The sequence below is a fragment of the Pleurodeles waltl genome, chromosome 7, assembly GCF_031143425.1.
Source record: "Pleurodeles waltl isolate 20211129_DDA chromosome 7, aPleWal1.hap1.20221129, whole genome shotgun sequence".
NCBI lineage: Eukaryota > Metazoa > Chordata > Amphibia > Caudata > Salamandridae > Pleurodeles > Pleurodeles waltl.
Genome location: NC_090446.1, coordinates 1128834597 through 1128858074, shown reverse-complemented (window position 1 = coordinate 1128858074; position 23478 = coordinate 1128834597). Strand labels below are relative to the sequence as shown.

At 45.4% G+C, this 23478-nt stretch overlaps 1 protein-coding gene across 1 annotated transcript in view; it reads left to right on the top strand.

Annotated features, from left to right (window-relative positions):
- Positions 1–1018: 1018 nt before the first annotated feature.
- CASKIN2 (CASK interacting protein 2) overlaps positions 1019–23478 on the top strand; it is a 279620-nt gene continuing 257160 nt past the window's right edge. Inside the window, exons 1-2 of the mRNA XM_069200154.1 lie at positions 1019–1181; positions 13124–13777. Of these exons, the coding sequence (XP_069056255.1) occupies positions 13684–13777 (94 nt within the window). The 5' untranslated portion in view covers positions 1019–1181; positions 13124–13683. The remainder of the gene's footprint in view (positions 1182–13123; positions 13778–23478) is intronic.

The following is a 23478-nucleotide window of genomic DNA, read 5'->3' as shown; positions in this document are numbered from 1 at the left end:
GCAGTTCTTATGAGACAGTAAAGACGTCTGCTAATGTTTGGTCAACACAGTGAAAACAATGTACGTATTAATTTCTTCAAGCGTACATTTCTCACAGCATTATCTGAACAGTATAGCTTAACATGAGGCTGTGCAAAGTAAGCCCAAAACCTAGCTAACTTAAGGCCTATAATTAGTAAAGCAGATACACAAAACAAATTCATTAGTATAACACATTACTACACTTTCTTAGAACAACATTTCAATTAACATTAATATGCATTTAATGACACTTCGTGATTAATGAGGGCCACTCAAGTGGGCACGTTTTCCAAGTCACACGTTATTTTTTATATTAAGTCAAATTTTATGCAGATTCATAATACATTAATATTTATTAGTAAAAATTAAGCGTTCACATAAGCGAGAGTCCTTTTAAGAAACCACAAGGACTGCTCCTCTAATACGGGTTGGGAGACAACCTATATTGATCAAAATGTGCTCACTCTCCTATTTGATGACTTGTATGATGAAATTACCTGTACATCTGCGGCATGTAAACTGCGGTTACTAGACACGTGTTCTATGTTTTTCAACCAGAAAGGTGGAAACCCTACTCTCCACACAGACCCCGATATTAGCTGGAGATAGAAAACCCGCAGGAGGGCATGGCTTACTGCAATCATCATCCTGTGCTGATGTGCCCATCTGACGGCACCCTGCTAGTACAAGGCGGAATAAAGAAAGTTAGCATCGAGTCCGACGCCCGTCCGCTGCCATCACGCACCTCTGCGGGGCTCTCGGTTACACTCGCACCGCTGCAGGTGAGGCCTGCCGCCTCCTCCTGACTCCTGACTCCTGGGAAGGGGCGGTATAAAGTGTGCAGCGTGCCCCGGCAGGTAGGGCCTGCCCAGCCTTCTTTCCAGGCAGCCTCCTCGGTCTCCAGCGGGGCAGGCCCTGCAGCTGGGGCGAGCCCGCGCCCCCAATCAGGAGGCAGGGGAGGGATTCCCGAGGAGGCAGCGGGCGGTGGGAGGCCTCCAGACCCAGAGGACACGGGAGGGAGACGGTGGCCCGCCGAGGAGAACCGGCGAACTTTAGAGTGGGAGGAGGCCGTGGCCCGCGCCCGGTCCCTCGGTCTGGACGAGGATCGGTACCGGCTGGAAACTAAACCCAGGGCTGGGCGGCCCGGAGACTTCTCGCAAGTAGGACTTTCGTACTCCCCCACTCTCTTCCCCTCGCTCCCCGCCCGCTCCCCTCCTCCTGCCGTCCGGGGCTCGGAAGGGATCTGAGGCGGCAGAGTGGCAGCTGGCACCGCGTCCGAGCCCGGAGCAGCCGCCTCCTGCGGGAGCGTGAGCCGAGAGCGGCTGCGCCCACCCTGTGTGTGTGAGGGGCCACGGGCAGCGCTGGGGCTTTCCAGGGAGGAGCAGGCCCCGTGTTTTCGCAGGAGGGAGGCTGTAAAGGCGCGACCGCGGCGGGTGTGTGCAGAGTTGTAAAGAGGACTGAAGGACGGGCTTTGCGTGGGTGAGCACCAACTAATGAAGTGCGTGTGGAGGAGCCAGTGTTTGGGCAGCGAATTGAGAGGTAGCAGGCAATCAATTCTCCGAGTGCGTGCAACAGTTATAATTGCGAAGTGGTCAAAGATCTTACATCACCTGTTTATTCAGGGCAATACTTTTAGTTTACGTGGTTTGCATTGTGGGACATTTAGCTTCACTGTTCCCTCATTGGTAGTATATGACCACTGACCCCTTGCAAATGATGTTCGCTGAAACATACAGGACGACTCTGACTGAATGTGTCTTGACAGCTGCGCTCCTGGAGATTCAGCAAGTAGGCCGGTGTGTTTGTGGCGACGAAATAGCTACCCGGAATAGCCTCTAATATTTTTGTAGTAACAGGAATATTAAGGAGGGTAGGGGTGAAAGTCGCCCAATGATGCTGAAAGAAGTGTGCATGAGTGGTCATCCAAAAACGCCATGTTATAGCAAGTGCTTGTTTGCTGATCAGTAAAGGGGCAGTCGCTGAGAAAAAATGTTGAGTCCGCTATGCTTAATCCCAAATAGCACACGTTTAACATTGTTTTATGAAAGTCTGATGCTCGTATGCGTTAACCACTGCCCCCACCTCACTTCACAGTCCATCTCTTTGGGCAAACACAGCCTCCGCCACTGTTTGTCCTCCTCCCTCTTGAATTCTAAAGTCTGTGAATTCCTCTCTGCGGGCTGGGGTGGGAATTGTAAACAGTTTACCTGCTAAATTATCACTTTACGTGTCCTTGTTTAGTATTGTTAACGTAGTGATGGACCGTGCCCATCTGGGGCATGACTGTTTCTAGGCTGGTACAGACAGTAATCCTCAGTGGCTAAGAGAGCCTGGAACTGTGTTCTAGAACAGTGCTCGAGAAGTTGCTTTCTTCAGCCTGGGAACAGCCACCAACAGAATAAGTAATGATTAAAACTCAGAGCAGAAAAATGGGCTTTAAACAGAACACAAGATGCTCACTGTGGCCTGCAAACAGGATCTGAACACTGGCACTAGTTGTTTACTCTGGCCTGTGACAAAACCCAGCCAATAACTGTTCATAACTGGAGGAGTCGCTTTCTTGCCCAGATCAGGAAATTAAGCGCCTACATGACTTGAGAGAGTCTCTGATTCTGGCCTGGAACTAAGCCGCTATAAACCCAGGGTCATTCAGGCCTCAATCAGGAGTTGGCTATCACAGAACGCCAGGAATCCTTCCATCTGGTGCGAAACTAAGAACCAAGCTGCATGGGATTTAAAGACTTAACAGTGGCTTGAAATAAAAACACCGGAACCCTAGGAGCCAGGGACTCCTGCAGATGGAGGTCAATGGGCACTGATGAGACTTGAGAAGATACTCGGACCATCCTGGAATGAGGAACCGTTGAGTTCCAGGATTCACTCACTTTGGCCAGGAACTAGGGACCTGCAGAACTCAGTAAATACTCATTCTAGCTCAGATGTGGGCTTCGTGTGCGCACAGGAAACTATCGAAAAACAGAAAGAGTTAATAACAGACAAAATAGTGCTCACAGAGGTCGTACATTCTGGGTGAAAACCACAGAATCCCTTGCGTTTATAATACCATTCGAACTGTTCCCCACAACTCCCAGCGCCCCTCACTCTGGACTGAACTTGATGCACCGCCTGCCTTGCGTTTCTCACTTGCCATGGAAATGGGCACTTGCAGTAACCCAGGAATCATTAACTTCTGTCTGGAAGCAGAGACTAACCATCCACAAAACCCCAGGAGTGAATAAAGCATCCTAGCATAGTAAACTAGGCACCACAGGAGTTGCTCGTCTTTAACTGAAGCCGGACACTTGCACAGTACCAGGAGACAGACGCCCTTAGAGACAACTAGAAAAAAACTTGCACCCCAGTAACACAGGAGATACTAGCTCAGGTCTGTATAAAGCAACTGAATCGCCAAAAGGCAAGCTGTCTCTTCCTCTGGTCTGGAACTGCTCACTGTTTGTACCCTACAAATCTTGTCTGCAACAAAAAACTGGGCACTCGCAGAAGCCCATTCATGTAGACTTCCTTGGGCTGAGTGGGCAATGAAGAGGGGGGTCAGTGTGATGTTAGGAGCCTGTAATACCAGCACACCACAAACTTCTAAACTTATGACGGCGACGATATTGATTTACTTTTTCCAATTCCATATTTTTTTCCAGAGAAGAACAGAAAAATGTTCATGAATTGGGGAATGTGTGTTCACACCCTGCTGTAACCGCTGGTGGCAAACCCCAAATTTTAAGGTAGAAGTTCTGTTGTAAACACTACAGTCCTCTGACATGGGCTGTCGTAGCTACTACTTCCACCCTAACTTGCCCCTAATCCAATGTTCTCTCCATTACTTTGACTGCAGCTGCATTATTGCTTATGTGCTCACCAAACCATAAGCTCGCTCAGTGGACAAAATTATGTGGCAGGGTTAACTGAATTATGCAACAAAAAAGGCAATTTATGTGGTAGAATTATCTCGCTATTTAGTCATTTTCATTCAAATGAGTCTTAAAGTCAAAGTACACGTTGCCAAAATCCTGTTGAACATATTATTCACCAACATGCTATTATTTTCTTTTATTATTTTTGCATGGGAGCATGGACACATCATTTTTAAACCATTCTTTTAAGGCACAGAGTGAAATAGTTTGTGTAAAACATACAATTGTTGCTCCCAGCAGACAACAAGAATACATGTGCACACGTCTTGTAATAAAAAGCAGGACTCTATCCCTGCGCAGTGGGCCTATAAATTGGGGTAACAAGCTCTTCTGCCTGTTACTGCAGTATAGTGTTGTCCATTACTTATTCATTATGTATCCATTTTTTGTTGGCGGGACAGTAAAAATGTAGCTTTTTGCTGTACTTAGCTTCCCTTTGAAATAAGAGTGGTTTTGAGTTGATAACCAATTTTTGGGCTAATGTGTCATAGAATCTCCTGTTTAAATCATATTTAACTATGTCAGCATTTTTTTTCATGCTGTAAACTATACCCCTTCCCGTTCTTCAACTGGGGGCAATATTACTGTCCTGCAAAAGTTTCAACTAATACTCTGTTTAAAATCTGAATACAGCAATCAACAACTGAACGGTGACCACTGAACCTTTTAAAAGTGCTCATCATTGCACCGTACCATTTATGGCGCCATCTTTTTAACTTTTGAACTGTTTGCTCAAAAAGTATTTATACTTCTAAATAATATAATGCTTGATTAGGTGGAAAATGTTGTGACCCTGTAATTGCAATGGACCTGATGAGCCACAAATTTCGTAGGTTACTAGGATAAGATTTGCCATTTTATTTAATGGGTTCTATTATGATATACCTTTTCATATGCCTTTTGGCGTCACCACTAGTGTGTGTTTTTATTTCTGTATTTCACTCTCTATTGTTTATTTTATTCTCTAATCAGACAGATGTTCTTGAATCTTGCCATACCAAATCTGAAAAAGGAATCTATATTTTGGACATTTTCTCTGGGAATGTGAGAATCTTTCACTCTTTCAAAAATGTGTTATCATCCCCATAGGAACCAGATCTGCTCCCCTTGCATCTTCATGTCTCTAAAATATTTTTAAGTCTGAGCTTTGACAGCGACTGGCTTATTGCTAACAAAATAGTGATTAAAACCACGTGGACAAATATGTTCAGCTGATACAGGAAATATTTTCTGAGGATTACTGTTAACTGCATACACACAGCTTTTCCAGCAAATGTGGGCATGTTCTACACCTTAGGGGTTTATTATCATTCTCCCTTGGTAATCACAGGCTCACAGCTGCATTTTTTTCCTGTGGATAAAATGGATCTGTGACTCTCTTGCAAAATCTGTGGATTCAACATGGTGACAGAGCAAATATTTTAGATTCTGCTGTCTAACCAGACTCTAGCAAATGTTCTATTTTTTTCCAAATCGGATTTTGTACGATACCAACCTGTCAGGATGCTAGAAAATGTGACTTTCTGACCTGTGAATGTAACCATGGAATTAATAGTACAAATCTAGTAAAATAACCCTTTTACTTTTGGATGGAGGTGTTTTGATCCTGCCTATCTCTCAAAATACAAAACATATTTAAGCAGGTCCAAAAAAGGGATCTACTCTGGCACATTATTGTCTTAATACAAAACTAACAAAATAAAAAGGGCACTTCCTATTTAAATGTAGCCCAAACTAGCTGTTGTTCCTCTGTAAAATGTGTATGTGATATATTTTGCCATCTTTTAATGCTCTTGAAGGATACTGGTGGTACAGTGCTAAAATGCAAGCTTGATTAGTTTGTGAATGACTCCGTAATGCACAAATGGCATTACTGGACGATGAAACACACTATTCATATATAGATAAAATCACTGAAAAAACAAAGTTCACATAGCGATTATAGTTAGGAAATATTTTTTTTTAAACGTAGAAACTAACAAAAAATTCTAAGGATATATGGACATAAGTGTTTGGTTCAGATTTTACATAAATAAAACCATCGAAATTCAGTATTAGTTAAGGTAACTATAACTTGCGTCCTGCCATGCACAGTTTCTTATCAATAATTTCACTGCAGATTTTGCAGTGATATCATCAATGACGTGATAGTGTCATGAGTGATGTAATATGTGAGGTAATTAGCAGTGCATGGCGAGGGAGCGAGTTAGTTACCTTAGGGCACAAATTATAGTTTCTTGAGGTAAGTATTACTGAGTGTGTGTGTGTGTGTGTGTATATGTGTGTGTGTGTGTGTGTATATATATATATATATATATATTTTCATTGGGGTCTGGATCTGTCGCAGATTCACAAGGGGGGGGGCCTCACTGAGTGGTGCAGTTGCAGTCGATCGTGGATCCTCACACGCCCCCAAAAAGAATGTAATTGGGCAATTTCTTGCTAATGAGCGGGGCTCTCAGAATCCTCTCCATGAGTCCTATGGGGTCCGGATACCTCTATCCTGACCCATATATCCTATTTCCCTATTTACTCTTTATTACCACACACCCTCTGCCCCATCTCCCCAGAAACCATGTCCTCGATTGAAAAATGGCCGCAACTGTTCTCTCAGGTTGCGGCCAGCCAGTCATGGCATTGCTGTTTGGTTTTGTGTCTCTAGATATACATAAATCTTTTTTTCTCTAATAGCTCCAAAACTTCTGAACATATTTACACCAAATTACAACAACAAAAAATTCTGGACTGGTGCGGGCTGTAGTTGTGTCTAAAATCCCTATGGGAAACTTTCCAGACAGCAGCTGAAGTGAGGGGCAAATTAGTTTTGAAAAAATCATGAAGTTTTGTCAAACGGCACCAAAGTTATTAGCAAAACAAAAAAAGATTTTCCTAAGCAAACTAGGTCCTAACTATTACTACCTAATAGCGACCACCAGTAGGTAATATGATGTGGTGCCCTGAACAATTTAAAATATATATATATATATATATATATTCTTAAGAAAAGTCTCATTGCAAGGAGTAAGGCAAATGTGTTAATATTATATAGTTAAAAGCATTTTTAGAATAATGTTAATTTAAGTTAGTAGAATGGCTTTTTACTTGTGTTTTATTGTTTTAGTTATTTTGTTTTGAAGTTACTGTTTTATAATAATCTCTCTGCAAAAATTGGTGGTAGAGGTTTAACAACCGTTTGCTTTGTTTAGCTAAGAGCAGCCAGCTGTGTGCATGGGGTGTTTTGTGTTTTATCTTAATATTTGGGAGTACTTGAGCTATGACGGTGGAATTGCACTAAAGATATTTTTAGGTCGGCGATTAGTTGTAATCCACAGGAATTATGTAATCACTGATGGTTATTTGGAGATAATTCATGGCTATTGAACCATTTCTGTGAATTTTGAGGTTTGAATTCACACCTGTTGGTGTCCGCAGTAACCTGATTTATGCACATGTGCATGCCCCCCTAAAAGGAACAACTGGGGGTGTTTCTGATAAAAGTTAGATTCATTTGGGGCAGGACTAGAACGCTTATGTGCAATAACTGGTACCGCAATATCACAGTTTCCTGTTGTGTTATAAGTACCCTTCCCCCAACATCAATTTCAGCAGGTAAAACCTGCTGAAATTTACCTGCGGAAAAATGACCACTAAATAACAGGACACCTGCATTTCAGTTATGAATGGGTGCTATTTATTGCACCTCAAACTCTGGTCCGTGCACTGTAGGAAAATACTGGGTACAATAAATATTGCAATCTTTTCAGGGCCAACCGCAATCTTGGTCTAAATTATGCAGGATTAAAGAATGATACAAATGATGGTGGCATTTTCCTGCGGGGTTTTGAAGTGGTCAGCCAAGTCTTAAACTCATCTGAATTTTCTTAGAGGCTATCTGCTGATTGCCGCTAGTCACTTATGTACCCCGGTTTCTTCTGCCCTCCTGTTTTGTGTGGAAGTTACATTTTGTAGTAAAGAATGATAGCACTATGAACCAATAGCGGGCAGTCTTAGTCAGTGTACAGAGAAATCTGCCCCCTTTAGCCATGAGGGTCTAGGAATGTTACAGAGCTACCAAGTTGCTCCAAGTCAAAATTGACCTATTTCACTCTTTCCTTGCTTTTTAGCCAACGCTATTTTATTCTGGGACTTACAGTTTTATTATTTCATGAGACATCTGGTGCCAGCATGGCACGGAGCCACTTGGCATCTGCTATGGTTGATGAGGAGTCACTTGTGTTGGGCTGAGGAAATATTCCAACCAAATGAGAGCTGCAAGGGAGTGGAGGGAAGAATTTTGAGGGACCAGTGTGAAATGCCATTGAATCGGACAGGACAAACTGGAACAAATTGCGTTTGTTGGGGGAATTTAGAAATTAGTGTAGAAGACCACTGAGCGTAGGTAAGGCTACCTCTCCCAGCATAGACAGCTCACTTTGAACATTGAGGTTGGGGGCTGATATGGTAGAGGGTCTCACTTTGCCTCTGATATGACTGCCCTATTACTTGTGGCGAGGCGCTTTCACCTGTCTTCCTAGGTAAACTCCTCTTCCCATAGAACTCCCGTAACTATCCTGTGAGGTCATATCAGAGGCAGCGAAGCGCTGTACAAATCCCAAGTAACATAATATGAACCGCTGATATCCTAATATAAAGTCTCAAAGCGGAAACTATAAACTGTCACAGGTGTCTTTCATTGGGCTGGTATTGCTGTCCACTATAACTTGTCTACCTATGTCTAAACATTTCATCTACAGGTTGAGGGCATTGGTGAAAAGGGGTAAAAATGTTGCACCTGCCTTTATACTACTGCCAATTATAATTTAAGTGCAGATAGCCCTAGCTTGCAGTGTTTGTGAGTATAAAAAATTTCTGGAGTTGTTTTTCCTTAATTTGTGTTCAAAAATTGTTAACAAGGTCATGGAGAGCCGAGCTGTATGTCACGGTGGGAAACACCGTACCACATATAAATTTAGCGTGACCACTTAATTCTGGGTTATTACAAACTTTGTTTCTAGTCCTAGATTTTCATGTGCCAACTTAATGCATTCTGATTATTATATACTGTGTTCAGGTCCATTGGCTTAATTAGACCGACATACCTCATAGTTTTCTGCAGGTGAAATGCCTGCTGTTGGCACTAGTGTCGATGACATGTAGTGAGGTGGTCATCCTGCCCCCTAATTTGTACTGTGTTTTCGGTATATGTGTGAGTTTGTGTTTTTTTTTTTTTTTTTTTTAAACCAGCTTTCCAGATTGGTTCCGAAACAGGCACTATGGCACACAGTGGAAACTTGTGCCTTTTTATTATTGCGTTATAACCTCTATTTTAATACTTTGGCACTTGCTGTTACTGTCACTGAAGATGTAGGGTGTGGCGACCAGTGCTAGTGGAAGCAAGTGCAATTTGGTCTCAGTTGTAAATTAGCACAAGTGCAACAAGCATTGGCAAAGCCAATAGGAGTCACCTTGTTGACCTATTGGCTTTGCCAGTGATTTTAGAAAGATGCTGTGCAACAGTGGCACAAAAAAAGAGAAGGCACAATAACACAGGCGTTGCTGGCTGAGTCCACCTGTAGGCATAGGCTTGCTTGATGCGTATAGACGTTCATACGTCAACGTGCATCTGCACGCCTACACCTAGCTCCATATTGTTCTGTTGTTATTTACTGAGCTAAGATGACGGATATCATTTCGATTGGTAAAAAGAAAAATTGTATTGCACTAAGGCACTTTTCATGTAGTGAGCGGCCTAGCAGAAAATGACGTTGGCTACACTCTCCCACATAAATAAAATGCCATAATAAAATGAAGGCCGTGATTGAGGGAATGTGATTGGTAGTGGGTAGGAGGCGCGGAAGCACAGTAGCTCCACAAAATCTCTAAGCAATGTGGCCTGGAAGCCTGTACTGCCAGGGGTAGGGGAACAATGGAGCAGCAGTTTGTAGGGTCGGGCGGAGGCAATGGACAGAGTAGCGTATTTGAGATGGTGAAGCAGCCTAACGTGAGAGAAACGAAATGCACATACTCTCGTGGAGGTCTGAAAGAAAAAAAATAGTTCTCTAAATATGAGCGGTGGAACAGAACAGAACAGACCAGCCATCAAAGGGTTGGACAAAGGCGAGAAGAGGATGGCAAGATATTGACTAAGAAACAAAGAAGCGAGTTAACAAAAAGCTAACAAGTGTAAGCAAAGAGCGTTCTGGAAGCCAGCTGTAAAATGTTGGTATAGCCACAAAGGGCCAGATGTAGGAAACGATTTGCGACTCGCAAACGGCAAAATTTGCCGTTTGCGAGTCGCAAATGTGAGTTTCCTATGCAGAAATGCATTTTGCGAGTCGGGACCGATTCGCAAATAGGAAGGGGTGTTCCCTTCCTATTTGCGACTCGCAGTGGGATGCAATTCCATTTGCGACCGCGTACGCGGTCGCAAATGGAATCGCAGTTACCATCCACTTCAAGTGGATGGTAACCCACTCGCAAATTGGAAGGGGTCCCCATGGGACCCCTTCCACTTTGTGAATGGACCCAAAAATATTTTTTCAGGGCAGGGAGTGGTCCAATGGACCACTCCCTGCCCTGAAAAAATACCGAAACTAAAGGTTTCGTTTTTTTTTTTAAAGTGCAGCTCGTTTTCCTTTAAGGAAAACGGGCTACACTTAAAAAAACAAAAAAACTGCTTTATTTAAAGCAGTCACGAACACGGAGGTCTGCTGACTACAGCAGGCCTCCATGTTTGCGAGTGCCTTGACTCGCTATGGGGCCGCAATTTGCGACCCACCTCATGAATATTCATGAGGTGGGTCATTGCGACCCCATAGCGAGTCGCAGTCGGTGTCTGAGACACCGTACTGCATTGCAAATTGCGACTTGCAATTTGCGAGTCGGATGGACTCGCAAATTGCAAGTCGCAATTTGCAATATTGCTACATCTGGCCCAAACTGTTTTAGTATAGTGGCTGTTTTTGCTAGTGCCGGGGTTTAAATGACCTAGCTTGTTGAGTACGAAAACTCGGCGCCAACCTGTTGCAAACAACAACTATACCGAGGAATTTTAGTACTGATCACTAAGTTGTCCTTCCCTAACACCACCCTCCCTTTCCCCTCTAAGAGAGAAACCTGCATTTGAGGTGCAGAGTACCTCTGCATCTTGGGTGTAGCTATAATCGTGCCAAGGGTGAAGTGGGCACGGTGCAGGGGACTCACTATACTCATTTTACAGGCAAACCAGAGGATGATGGGCTCAGTTTCCTTGCTTGCATCAGGGCCTGTAGAGCCTTTTACACTACTGTCTTGCATTTGTGTGCACTTTAAATATTGAGCCCCCAGTATAGGTGGGACAAAATAGCGAGTTCAAAATATTGAAAGAAAAATCGACAGGTAAGACAGGTAATTAAATCTAGATTTTGTATTCCTAATACCACATATCTTTGAAGTACCTAGACATGGAGTTAGGAATAGTAGATCTACACTTCCCTATGCACACTTACCTTTTGATATTCTTGCACCAGGATATTGTTGGCGTTGATATTCAGTAGTACAGCCCTTTGATTCTCTATTTAAGACTGTGTCCTGCCCCTCGCTGGGAGAAATGAAAGGTGGCAGATTTTATCTGAAAGACAACAATCTGATTTAGAAATGACAGAAAAGATAGACATTCCGATTAAATCAGAAGAAACAACACCAACCCTCAGTCTGACTCTAACAGATTATTTGGGACATAAGGTTTCTCTGCGGTGCAAGTGTGACCGAGATGGTCTGCGCCCTGTGCTCCCTCGCCGTAGGTCAGCTAGTGAAGAGAGCATGTGTTCGGGTGCAGGATGTCCTTGGGATTTGGGTGTAAGGGGATGAGTGCGGAGGGGCGGCCTCTCATGGGTGGCCACTGCGTGTGTTAGAAGGTTCAAGTGATATCATCGTTGTGGGTTAAACAGTTAACTCTGGCCCTGTCTTTGTTCTCTGAGGCGGTGGGGGGAGGAGGAAGAAAGGTGTCGCAGACAGCGAGGGACGTTTAGCTGTGATTTCTAAACCTGTCTATTTAGCTGCTGTTGTGAAAACGCTCAGCGTTTCCACCTTATTTGGGTAACAACGTGTGCCACCCATGGGTTAAGATGTAATTTTGTGTTATGTAAAATAATATGTGCTGAGGGGTTGGAAGAAGGGCGAACCTACTACTCAACCTAAGGAATTGTACCCTGTTGAAACCTCATTCTCCGTGCCAAGAAATTGTTCTAAGTTTGATATTGGGTTGTCTAGAGCTCATGAAATATGCCTTCCCTGATCTGTTCGAGGAGTGTATCTGTATCATCCCTGGTTGGCGTGGAGGAGCCAGGAAGGCTTCATTGTGGCCTCATTACCCTGCTCCTGTACCCAGCAACTGCCCCTAGGCGATAACATTGCCACAGATAACACAGGCTAGATAGATGGGAGTATCAAAACTAGGCACAGGCAGAGTTCTGCTATGTGGAACTCTGCGAAGTGCTGAAAAAACTCTGCCGCGCTCCCCGAATTTCTGTGAGTGGCGGAGGGTGGCAAGTGGTGGTGCTCGCTCTGATTTTTACTGCTGGGAGTTTGTCCCGCGCTGTAAAATCAGCAGGAACAGCACAACATGCAGCGCAAGAGGGCGGTGTTGCTTTCTGTCGCTCAAGTAGATTTTCTACTCGAGCAGAAGCTTCCTCAACGCGAGCGGCAGGTTTCTCAACGCGAGAGGTAGTGGTGACCTGCCACAACCGCCGCGTTGAATAATCTTGCTGGGAGGTGGTCTAGCGTGTGATTGCTCACACTCACCAACCTAATGTTGGCGAGCCGCGAGAGAGGAAAAACTCTGCTTTGTGCTGTTTTTTGGATCTCTATGCTCCATACGGTGCGTGGAGTGGGCGAAACTCTGCCGGCGGAGCAGAGTTCATCACCCACCCCTACTCAAAACGTGAACCACCATGCAGGGGACACGCGCACATTACCCTGGATCTGGGGAAGAACTTCTGCAGCCTGGATCAGAATCGCACACTGATGTCTGCATATAGTGCCAGGTGGCCAAGTAACTCAACGTGCTCTACAAATACTCTTTTAGATAAGACTGTGAGTTTATGCCTTGTACCATTGTTCTAGGCACCCAAAACTCAGTTCTATCTAGCATGAAAGACGCCGCAAACTAACTCTGTCCCTCTTTCTGTCTGCAGGACCTTGGAGACCCGCTCTCCTGAGCGGCCCCTGGAGGGATCGCCCAACAACTCCCGTCGCCATCGAAAGTCAGCCTCTCCTGTGCCACCCGGCTACCAATGGATCTCACCAGGTGACATGTACCCTGGCTCCTGGCACAGTGGGCGACATGGGACTCGGGCCGTGGCTTTGCCCACCTCCAAGGACATCGCGGGACTCTCTCTCGGCGGCCCCCTCTCCGGATATCCGGAGTCCATTTAAAAGTGGTTCTTAGAAGACTTAAGACCTAACGCAAGGAAGACTGTTCTCTAGGCCCCTTCTGGATTTTCTCTGAAGTTTTCGAGTCTCTGCACACCGCAGGTGACTTGATTCCAAGGCGGCCAGACTTTCCTTTTGCTCTGTGGTTTTTGGCTTTCGTTTCCTTTTTGTTTTGTGGAGTTTTCTTGGCTTGTCCGTGGAGCTGCCCCTGCGCGGTTCCTCTTCCACGGGCCCCTTCGGCGAGGATGCTGTGATCGGGGTTCAGGAGGCGAGCTGACCGCAGGACACTTCCGTCGCTGGAGCAGGGCCCGGATCGTGTGGGATGGGGCGGGAGCAGGAGCTGATCCAGGCCGTGAAGAGCAGGGATGTGGCGGCCACGCAGAAGCTCGTGACCAAGATCAAAGCCTCGAAAAACAGTGAGTGACACTCGGTCTGCGCCAGTCTGCGGCCGCTTGTGAGGGGCGCAGGGGCGGGAGCTGGCGGTTCGTGTGCTTTGTTAAAGGGTGCATGCGGCTGCCGTGTGGAGCCTGGCACAAGGGGGTTGCACAAGTGCGCTGGGAGGGCGATCTTGGGACCGGCGTGATGGAATGTGTCAGTCTGTCGCAGCACTTCTCTTGGAGTAAACTTTCTGCCTTCATAAGCGCATGTGCAGCAAGCTGACACTTGGGTCGGGGTCTAAACTGTGCCTCCGTGTGCATCCTAACCTTTGGCGCGCGCTTCCTCTCTTCCTATCATTCCCAATCCACGCGCCTAGAAACAGTCCGGTTTTGTAAAACGCGCCTGCTAAGCGGTGTCTGTGCTGTGTGGAACACGGCCACCAGTGTGCCCTGTAGTGGAGGTGCAGTGTACGTGTGCACGACTCTTGCACCGCTAGTTGAATAGCATGCGCATGGGTCTTCTTTGTGCACGCAGGAGGGCACTGGAGTTTGCTGTGTGCGCTATGTACATGGAGGCCGGCGTTGCTGCCTGTCAGTGTGTTGTGTCACATGTCCTGGTGGCCCGTTCTAGTAGTGTGGCTCTGGTGAGCGGTCTCCGGGGCTGGCGCCCGGGCCTCTGAGTCTGTTGCAGCTGTTCCCACGGCCCTGGGTGGAGGGCAGGACAGTAGCTGCGGCAGGTGTTGTAGCGCTTGCTTCCTTGGGGTGGGCGACCCTGGAGACAGCCCGCCCCCTCTCCTCCATCACTGTCTCATCGGTGGACAGCGCCAGCCCTTGGGTCCTCTGAGGCTTCGAGGAGGGACGGGGCCACGAACCTCAGCAGGTGTTCGCCCAGTGATTTCTTAGTAGCCCCCCCCCCCCCCCCAACAATGAGGATTAGAGTAATTAGTCCTCCCTACCCTCTACCATTCTTAATTAAGCGGTTGCAGAAGGCACTGTTCAATTGAATTTATTTATTGCTTTTGGCAACTGGTGCCTGTTACAAACGGAGAAAAGTAAATAGAAAAAACCCCACTACAATGGAAAACGAGGAATACGGAGGATTATAAAATGATACAGTAAAATGCAAATTGATGGAACTTCTAGCGCTAGATTTAGATGTTCGTTCTGATTCATGGAACATACGAAGTAGTACAGGGTGCTGTCACTCATAGTAGAGGCCTAGCAACGCAGCCTCTTCTAAAGGGATGTGGACGATCCGCCTTAATTTAAGCTTGGCTCTGCTTTATGTGGGGCAAAAGGAGACATCTTTGCTGTTTTGGGTCCAGGTGCCTCAGATCACGCCTAAAGTTTCACAGTTGAGGCAGTTAGTCGTGGACTCTGACTTCTCAGAAATCCAGTAAATTCCTGACCCCACAGCCTACCCCCACAGGTTCAGGTTGGTGTCCTTAGACCTCTACTGGTATCTTCCTTATGTATTGCAGGTCTTGTTCTGGAATAATAGTATGGCCTACGTATTTCTGTAGCCAAAATGTTTTTGTTCGAAAGTGCATTGGATGACTTCTGGGCATAGACGTGGGCACCTTTTTATTATATCAACTTTTTGGGAGTCATTTACAAGGGACTGAATTGACATCATGGACAACTAGCAATGTGCCTTCAGACATTTGGCCCCTTTTCCATGTTGCAAAATAGTGACCTTAGCCTGTGTGTTGCTTCATATTCAAAGAAGCCTCCTGTGGGGTGGAGTATCATTCGTTGCTCTCAATATTCCCTATGGAGGGAGATTGCGATTGTATTGCCTTGTTGCAAAATTGTGCTCCTGTGGACATTACTGGGGAGACGGTGTAGGGGTGAGCTGTTGAGCAGAATTAGCAGGGAATTTGATTGGTGGGTCTTGTTACCAATTCTATAGTTTGTTAGATCTGTTCCCTGGTAAGGTCTTTTATAAAAAGGAAATTGACTGTGTAAGCTTAGTTTGCAAAGTTGTTCTCTTCAATACAGACGCTAAAGTCTTTGATGCTGTGTTTTTAATCTTACCTTTTAGCTCCCTAATTTCTCCAAATAAGGTAGAAGCCTCCGTGTTATACCTGTAACCAGTTACAATACTTATTGTCTACCGGAAACTCTGGAACTCTGGTGGGCTTGCAAGATGGGGAGCATTAGAACTGATTGCTTCTGCAGGCTTGTGGCTGTTGTTGGATTCTCTGAGCTCACTCTAGATGTTATTCTTCCTGCTTTCCATTTCCCTCATCGTGCTGTCCCTTTGTAGATGGATTACTTCAAGACCCTGGTACAGATTGCAAATATGGAAGCCTATGCAGTACTTTTATTGACAGTGGGACCTTCTGAGTTACTACTTCCATATCCTCATTGGTAGGATTCTGTGATTACACCATCCTTGTTTACCAGGTTCTCCCTATTATTATTTATTATTATTATTATTATTATTATTACCATCATCATCAGGCTACTGTTGTTTAGGCTTGTGAGGGACTCATGATGGAGCTGTGGCCTGTGATGGAGTGAAAAATGTAATGGCTTTGGCTTATGGTCTTTCTTCTGGGAGGTATTATGTTGGGACATGATGGTCCCTTGCATATCGGACAGATGTGTATGTAGCTGACTGTCTGACTGCATGGTAAAATTGTACCCCTACATTTTGTCTGACCCTGGCTCCTCACTGATCTAGTGTGTGCACACCGAGATCTAGGCTTGTCTCTGGTAATGCAATGTTCAGAACCTGCTCGGTGACCTGGATTTCACAAGATGAGTGATTAAGATGGCTACCCTAGACAGTGGAAGTGCATTGCATGTATCCTTGTGACTGGAGGGTGGATACCCAGACTCTGGAAATAAAGGAAGATTGAGACTGCTCTTCCCTTAGAAATGTAATAAGGGCCTTGTTAGCTAAATGCTAACAAGGCCCTCCCTAACTGGGTCTTAAATAGCCAATCATGATCCAGTGAACTAGTCAGATGTGTTGCTGTCCCAAAAACCGTACACTGAGTGGTAATGCTTGAAGTGTTGCTATCAGGAAAAGGTGATTGGGACAGAGCGTCAGACGGCTGTACATTTTTTTATTACCTTTATTTTCACATATCATTATCACACACAGAAAATGTTAGCAAAAGGAATAGAACCATTTCACAAACCATTAGGATTATCACAGGGGTTAGAATTAATCTCAAAGTGCTTTCTCCCAATTCATCTAAACGTTCACCAACCTTGCTGAAACCTTTCCCCCAACTTTCTAAACCAGGATCCTATTGTTGCCCACAAACCAGGCTCTTCAAGAGATTAAACAACATGCAATATGTAAGTACAATTAATAATTAATAACCCATGTATTGTCGGGTATGTTGGTACAACAGCTATTTACTTTAATTGCCTTGCAGACTCCACTTTTCTTCACCTGAAGAATATCTAATGCTAAATGGCTTTGAATAGCTTAATAGCAATCATTTCTTCATGTACCCCTTTAAAACTCCAGCTGCATCTACTGCAAGTTTATTCTACTAAAGTAGACAGACGTCTAATTTTCATATCATTTATTGCTACACCAATAGAAAGCATCATAGCACCTAGTGTATCGAAGACTGAAAATGTAATCCTAGAAAACAGTACCCCACCTGCCTGCTGCCCGTCCGGAGCAGGCACTCCCAGTTGTAACTGAGCTTGCTATGTCCTGTTGATCCTCCATAAAAAGGGACGATTTTGCAGCTTCCCTGCACACCTACTGCGGTGTGTGCCCTCAACAGGGAGCCACCTCAATCAGTGCCATAGGTGCAGGATTTAGGAGATTAAGGGGAGGAGTCTGCATTGGCAAATGTGCTGGAGGGGCACGACTGAACTGGCCTTTTCTTCCACTGGACATTTCTCTAGTGGGCTGAAACATTTGGAGACTGGTTCTGAAAGGTCAGTGCCTCTCCTGGTGCCTCTGTCACTTTACCCAGACCTGAGGTTAATTGTAACAGGCACAGGTTTACTTCAAAAGAGATTAAAACAAGGGGGGAGATAGAAGGCAATCAGAAAGGGAGAGGAGGCAAAGTGGGCGGATGGAGAGAGTGAGATTTTGCAAGGAGGCAAGCGAGCGGGCTGGTTAGAGCATTTTTGCTAGGGCTGCTTTTGGTTTCAGAGTCTGGCCCTGTAGGGGCCTACTCCACAGTGGGAAGCGTAGTGAGGTGCACAGTCACCGAGGTGTGTGGGGTGTGACTTTTATTCCCCTAATAATTAAGCAGGCCCCTCTTTGGTTAAACAAAAAAAAAAAAAAAAAACAAGTCTTGAAGTCTATCCGACTGAATATGAGCTTTCTACACATACTGCATGTAAGTATGTAAATCTTCACAGCTCCCGCTTCCCTGGCCGGCAGCGGTATCTGATATATATATATGTGGTTTTTTTTTGTTGTTTTTTTTTTTTTAATATAGTTCCTTGGAAAGCATATCCAAAGTCGTTGTGCGAGCACCACCCCAAAAAAAGCACGTCCACGGAATCCCATTAGCAGGGATGATTTAATACTTGGCCTTATGGATAAACAACCTCATTTTTCCTAACCGTGATGAATTTTACAGTATAGTTTTCAAGCTCCGTGCTGGTTAAAGTGAATGGGTTCAATCTTGAGGAAATTGGATCTCTTGCCGCCTTCTTTCCAAGACGGCAAATTCCTCGCTGCATTGCTTTGTGTACTCAGTAACCACTGCTTTGGCCCTCGCATCATAGCAAAATAAAACACTCCACCATACTGGAGTGGCCTAATTCAGACTCCGGCTCGGCGCGGCGCATGCAGAATGCAGTCTCAAGTAACCGTCTAAGGTTTAGAGTCTTTGTGGAAAGCTAAACCTTGTTTGGGTTTATAAATGCTTAGTTCACTGTTATACCGCTATATGAGTGTGTGTAAATGTGTTATGGATTATGTAACCCTTGTAACAAGTTGAGGGATGAACTAGCTTTCGAGATTCGCATTGTTTTCCGGTCCTATACGTATTTTCCGCTGCGCATCCATAACCTACTTACACAGGCCTCTGTGGGGACCCCGTGGAGTGCTGTTTTTGCGTTGGAGGGGCGCCCCGATCTTGGGGAGTGCTGCAGCCTCTCCCCCCCCTTCCCACGGTAGAGGCCGTCGAGTGGACCGCGCTCTGACGCCCTTCCGAGTGCAGGGCCCCGGGGGGAGTGAGGTGTTTGGAAGTTACTGTGCACGGGGGCTGTGGCGGATGTCGGCATGTGGTGGGGAACTCGCCCTCTCTCCGAGCTGGAGACCGAGCAGAGGATGGGGACTGGAGAGAAGGGGTCCGGGGTCAAGGCTTCTTTGTCCGCTTGAGGCAGAGACGTGGCAGTATATCACTACGGATTGCGTTTGTGCTATATATTTTTAATGTATTACTCCTGCCCATGCCCACCCCCCACCCATGCCTTCATGTCCCTGACGCCCCGCCCTCTTCCTTCCTCTGTGCATCACAGTTCCAGTGATCCGTCTGTCCCCCTCTCGTCACTCGTTAACCCCACCCCCCCTTCCTTCATCCATTCTTATGGCGGGGTAAGACGTCCCTCCCCAGCGAAGGCTCACAATAGCTTCTGACACTCCCTTCGTTGGGGGAGCTGAGAGAATGTTGTATTTGGTAAGTCTGCAGTCTTGCCCTTTTCGGGTGGGAGCAGAGGTTTGGGAGGAGATATGACCATCAAAATGTTTTGTTATTCTCTGGCTTGCTGCTTCATTTTAATGTGAGGATAATACTGTGTTACAATCTGGATAACAACTAAGAGTATGCAGGCCCGTGTACGCTAGGCAGGAGTGACGTGGGTCAAAAAGCACAGGATAAAATCATGCAAAATCTGATTCTCAGATGTCCGGATATGAGTTTTATTAATAGGTTTAAAATCTATCCATCTGTACTAATGTGCCTTGAAATCACATTGACACAATAACAAACAACTGTCCACCGAAGTACGAGACATGACCCGATCTTCTCATGAAGGCTGAACACGGCCCTTTCCAGGGTTCCTTGCCGAGGCTCATCACCGAGCAGCCGGGTCCCGCCGTATGGACTTCATTACATTTCATATGCATTTCACTAAATCCCCCTGACGTTCCTTCGGGGGTCAGGGGGAAGGGGAGCCCAAAGGCAGCATATTTTGCCCCCCGTGATGCTGACAGGAAGTTTGCTTTGTCTGAGCTGTGCCTGAAGGTAACGGCTGATGACGGAGGAAAAACGTCCACTGAAAACCATCATTTAGAGCTAAACTAACACGCAATAGGGCAATGGCTGGAAAATGCTTCGGTCTAAGCAGAGGAATACAGGTAATTTCTAAAATCCTAATAAATAAAATAAAAAAAGCCATGGAACCACTGGTAAACTGCCTTAATATCCAACATGTAGTAATCCATCTAGTCGCCTTTAAGCTGCCTTGATGACATAAAGAACAGAAAATAACAGATGGGCATAAGAATGTGTGTATGTATGGTATTCATATGGCACAAACTTAGCTGTCAAGCAGCGTACGTTAGGGGGTGGGGGACAATATACCAGATCGTGTACATCAAGTGGGAATTGCACAATTACATTTTGCACACATTACATTTCACATTTTTTTGTCACAGGGCCATTAAGTGACTCGGAATCTCCCAATGTTGAATCTAGCACCAAGGCCAGGATTTGAACCGTGGTCCCCCTGGTTCAAGGGTGACCGCAGGAACCACGAGACGTCATGATAGGAAAGCACCTCCTCTTCACTCGGTCAAGTCCAGGAACAGGTGCCTTGTTGCATCACTGCTTCTCACTTCAGTGGAATCACCACTAAACCCCTCTTCATTAGGTGGCACAATGAAGGTCCACCTGTTCAGGAGATGTCCTGTTTTAACTGTCTAGCTAACGGGTCGACTTGCCTCCAGGTGGTGTCCGTTGAAGCTTCCCTTTTTTTTTTTTTTTTTTTAAGTTCTGCTTATATGAACTGATGCAAGTCACAGACCGTTTATTCAGGCCCACGACCCAAGCACTTATGTGCTTGAGCTTGGGTCAAGCAGGGGACCATGACACTTGCCTGAAGATTAGAAGATATTTTGTGATCCTGTACAGCACCAAATGCAGTAATTGCAGAACTTGGTCTCCAGGAACATTCAATATAATTACCGATTCAGTGCGACACCTGTGTGGGAGGGAGGGGCATGGATCTGCCCACCAGGATGCAGGGTGGCATTCTAGGGAGCCTCTTCAAGTGAGCATGTCTAATGCATTTAGGCATGCAACGAAGCATGCTACAAATTAGAGCTCCAAGTGGTTGCCTAGCAGATAACCCGCAGTAAACACCCCATCACGTGCCTGCAAGATAGGGGACATGTTGGGTTATTCAGGCAGAAGGGTGACTTGGACCACTTTCCTTTACAGTACCTTCTTAGCACGTTGGTTTTGCAGACCATCCTAGTTTCTTCTAATGCTGCAGGGAAGCGTGCTGCAAAAACAAAACGCAGAACACGCTGGAATGAGCAATCCCCAGAGTCTGAGACGAGTACTTAATTCAGATGCAGTAGTCCAAAGAGGGCAAGTGCTGCTTCGGTGTTTGGTGATTTTACATTCACCTCCAGTAAATTGTGTGGGTAAAGCAGTGGCTGAAGTCCTAGCCACAGAAAAAAGACTAAGAAGAAAGTGATAACCATGGGTGAGTGGAAGCTAATCTCTCCTATCCTCTTGTAGCCTGAGATAGTCCTAATATCTCGGATTAGGCACCTGCACACAGGAGAAAGGTGGGCTGAAGTTAGGCTGAATCAAGGGTCACCACAGTGAGACGCATGCAGTTGCTGGAATCTAAGTGTCCTGCCCACTCGCTCGAGGCAGTCTGCACCTGACTGTGCCTCAAAGTAGTTCACGAAGAACACAAACCACTTCTTATTGGGTAGGAGGTTGGCAATCAGAATCAGCAAAACAATCTAGGGTGTCGGTGTACTTCCTCTGCCGATCTGAATTAAACGCGGAGTTCATACGGTTTTGTGATTTTACAGTTCTGATTGGCTACAGAGCGGTTAGTCCGAATAACCGATTCCTCTCACATCTTCTTGGTTCATCTTTACAGTTCTAAGGAGCATTGGTTTCTTGTTAGGTCCACTTCTTAATATCTACTTTAATTCACACAGGTCACAAGATGAAGGGGATTTATGTCTGTTGGAAGATTATCTGACAGCTCTTGAGCATCACGTGGTGAATTTGAGCTTTGCTATGGCTGAGCCAATGAGAAACACTCTGAACCGTGTTACCATAATATCGTCTTCCTGTCCAGCTCTCCCTGTGTATGATAGATTTGTAAACCTGTTTCTGAGGCGGTGGCGGGACCTAGACTGCATTTCTGAGCCCAGGGTATGCAGAGGAGGTAAATCTGGGATGCTGGAAATGTCTATGTCCCAGGTGCTTTTGTTCAATGCATTGTTAACCCAGTCTGCTAGGATTAGTTTAACGGCGCTGGAAGGTGCAGCTTGGTTTATGCAGTGGAGAGGGCCATTAAGAAGGCATGTCTGTTCTCTAGTTTACATGCGGGACCCGAGGAGTTGGATTTTTTAATGTACAGAATCTGATGAGACTTTAATTTATTGTCTATGCAGTGCACAAGGGAGAATCGTACTCTGCGCCTGGACCAAAAGTTGCAGGACAAGTACCATTAAGACTTGTCCACCATTTTATTTGAGCCTCAATCCTGGCAGCAGGGGCCAAGTGGGGGCATTTTTTATATATTCGTCTTGAGTATGTTGGGAGGTTTTCACGATGATTGTTATGCAATTGATGTTCAAACAAATCATTTGGACGAAAGTTGGCTAAACATCTTTCCCCACACTTAAGTGTGCATTGCATACATATATCTATCAGGGGTATGAGAGGGTGTCCCATTATTGTTGCTTTTGTTGCGCACTTTTTTGCACGAGTGTGTTATGGTGCCAAAGAGGTGGCCAGCTCAAGCGCTGGGTCTTAAACATCTGTTTACCCAATGCATTAAACCATATTACAAGATCAGGTCCGTTCTTAAAATGCAAAAATGCAGGTCACTTTGTTTGCTTACGTGGTAATCTGATTCGAATAATATTTTGAAAATCAATGTACTTTTTTAACGCATAAAACCACAGGCTTGTAGTTCAGACTGCCATAAAGAGAATGCCATCGACCTCGGAAAGGGTGTCAGTCCTGCATGTTTCAAACCTGCCACTGCAGTTTCCATCTAGATCTCAGCAGAGAGCCCTTGGCTCGTGGACGATGGAGGTGATAGCAGAGGGGATGGGAAACTATCATTTCAATAAAGTATGCATAATCCTCCTCTTTGCCCTTAGTTACAGCTTGTTTCTTCCGCGTTCTCGACTCGTTCCCACTAGTAAGGGAACCTGCTAGGTCATTGTCTTAGGTGTACAGTTGTGTCGCCAGTTGCTTATTGGTTCAAGTTCAAGGGGGCTGTCTCTGGTATTCATCCTTCTGAACCTGCATAAAGCTGCTCCCTTGTTATGGCTGATAGTAAGAGCATCTCTGAAGAAATATTGAGCCTAAAGTCTGCGATAGAAACGTTTCAATCAAGTTAACTGTTATTTTTGTTTATAGATGGGATTTTTTGTGGCATTTTTCTTCACAAATGGGATTTTAATTTAGCGTACTCTCTTTCTCGTAACTTAAATGATAGAAGTGACTGCTGAGTTTTCCTGTCCCGTGAGTTTTGACAGTCCCGCGTGGCGGTCTAGACTGCAGATCGCAGTCGAAGGTAGTGCGTGGGCATCGGCG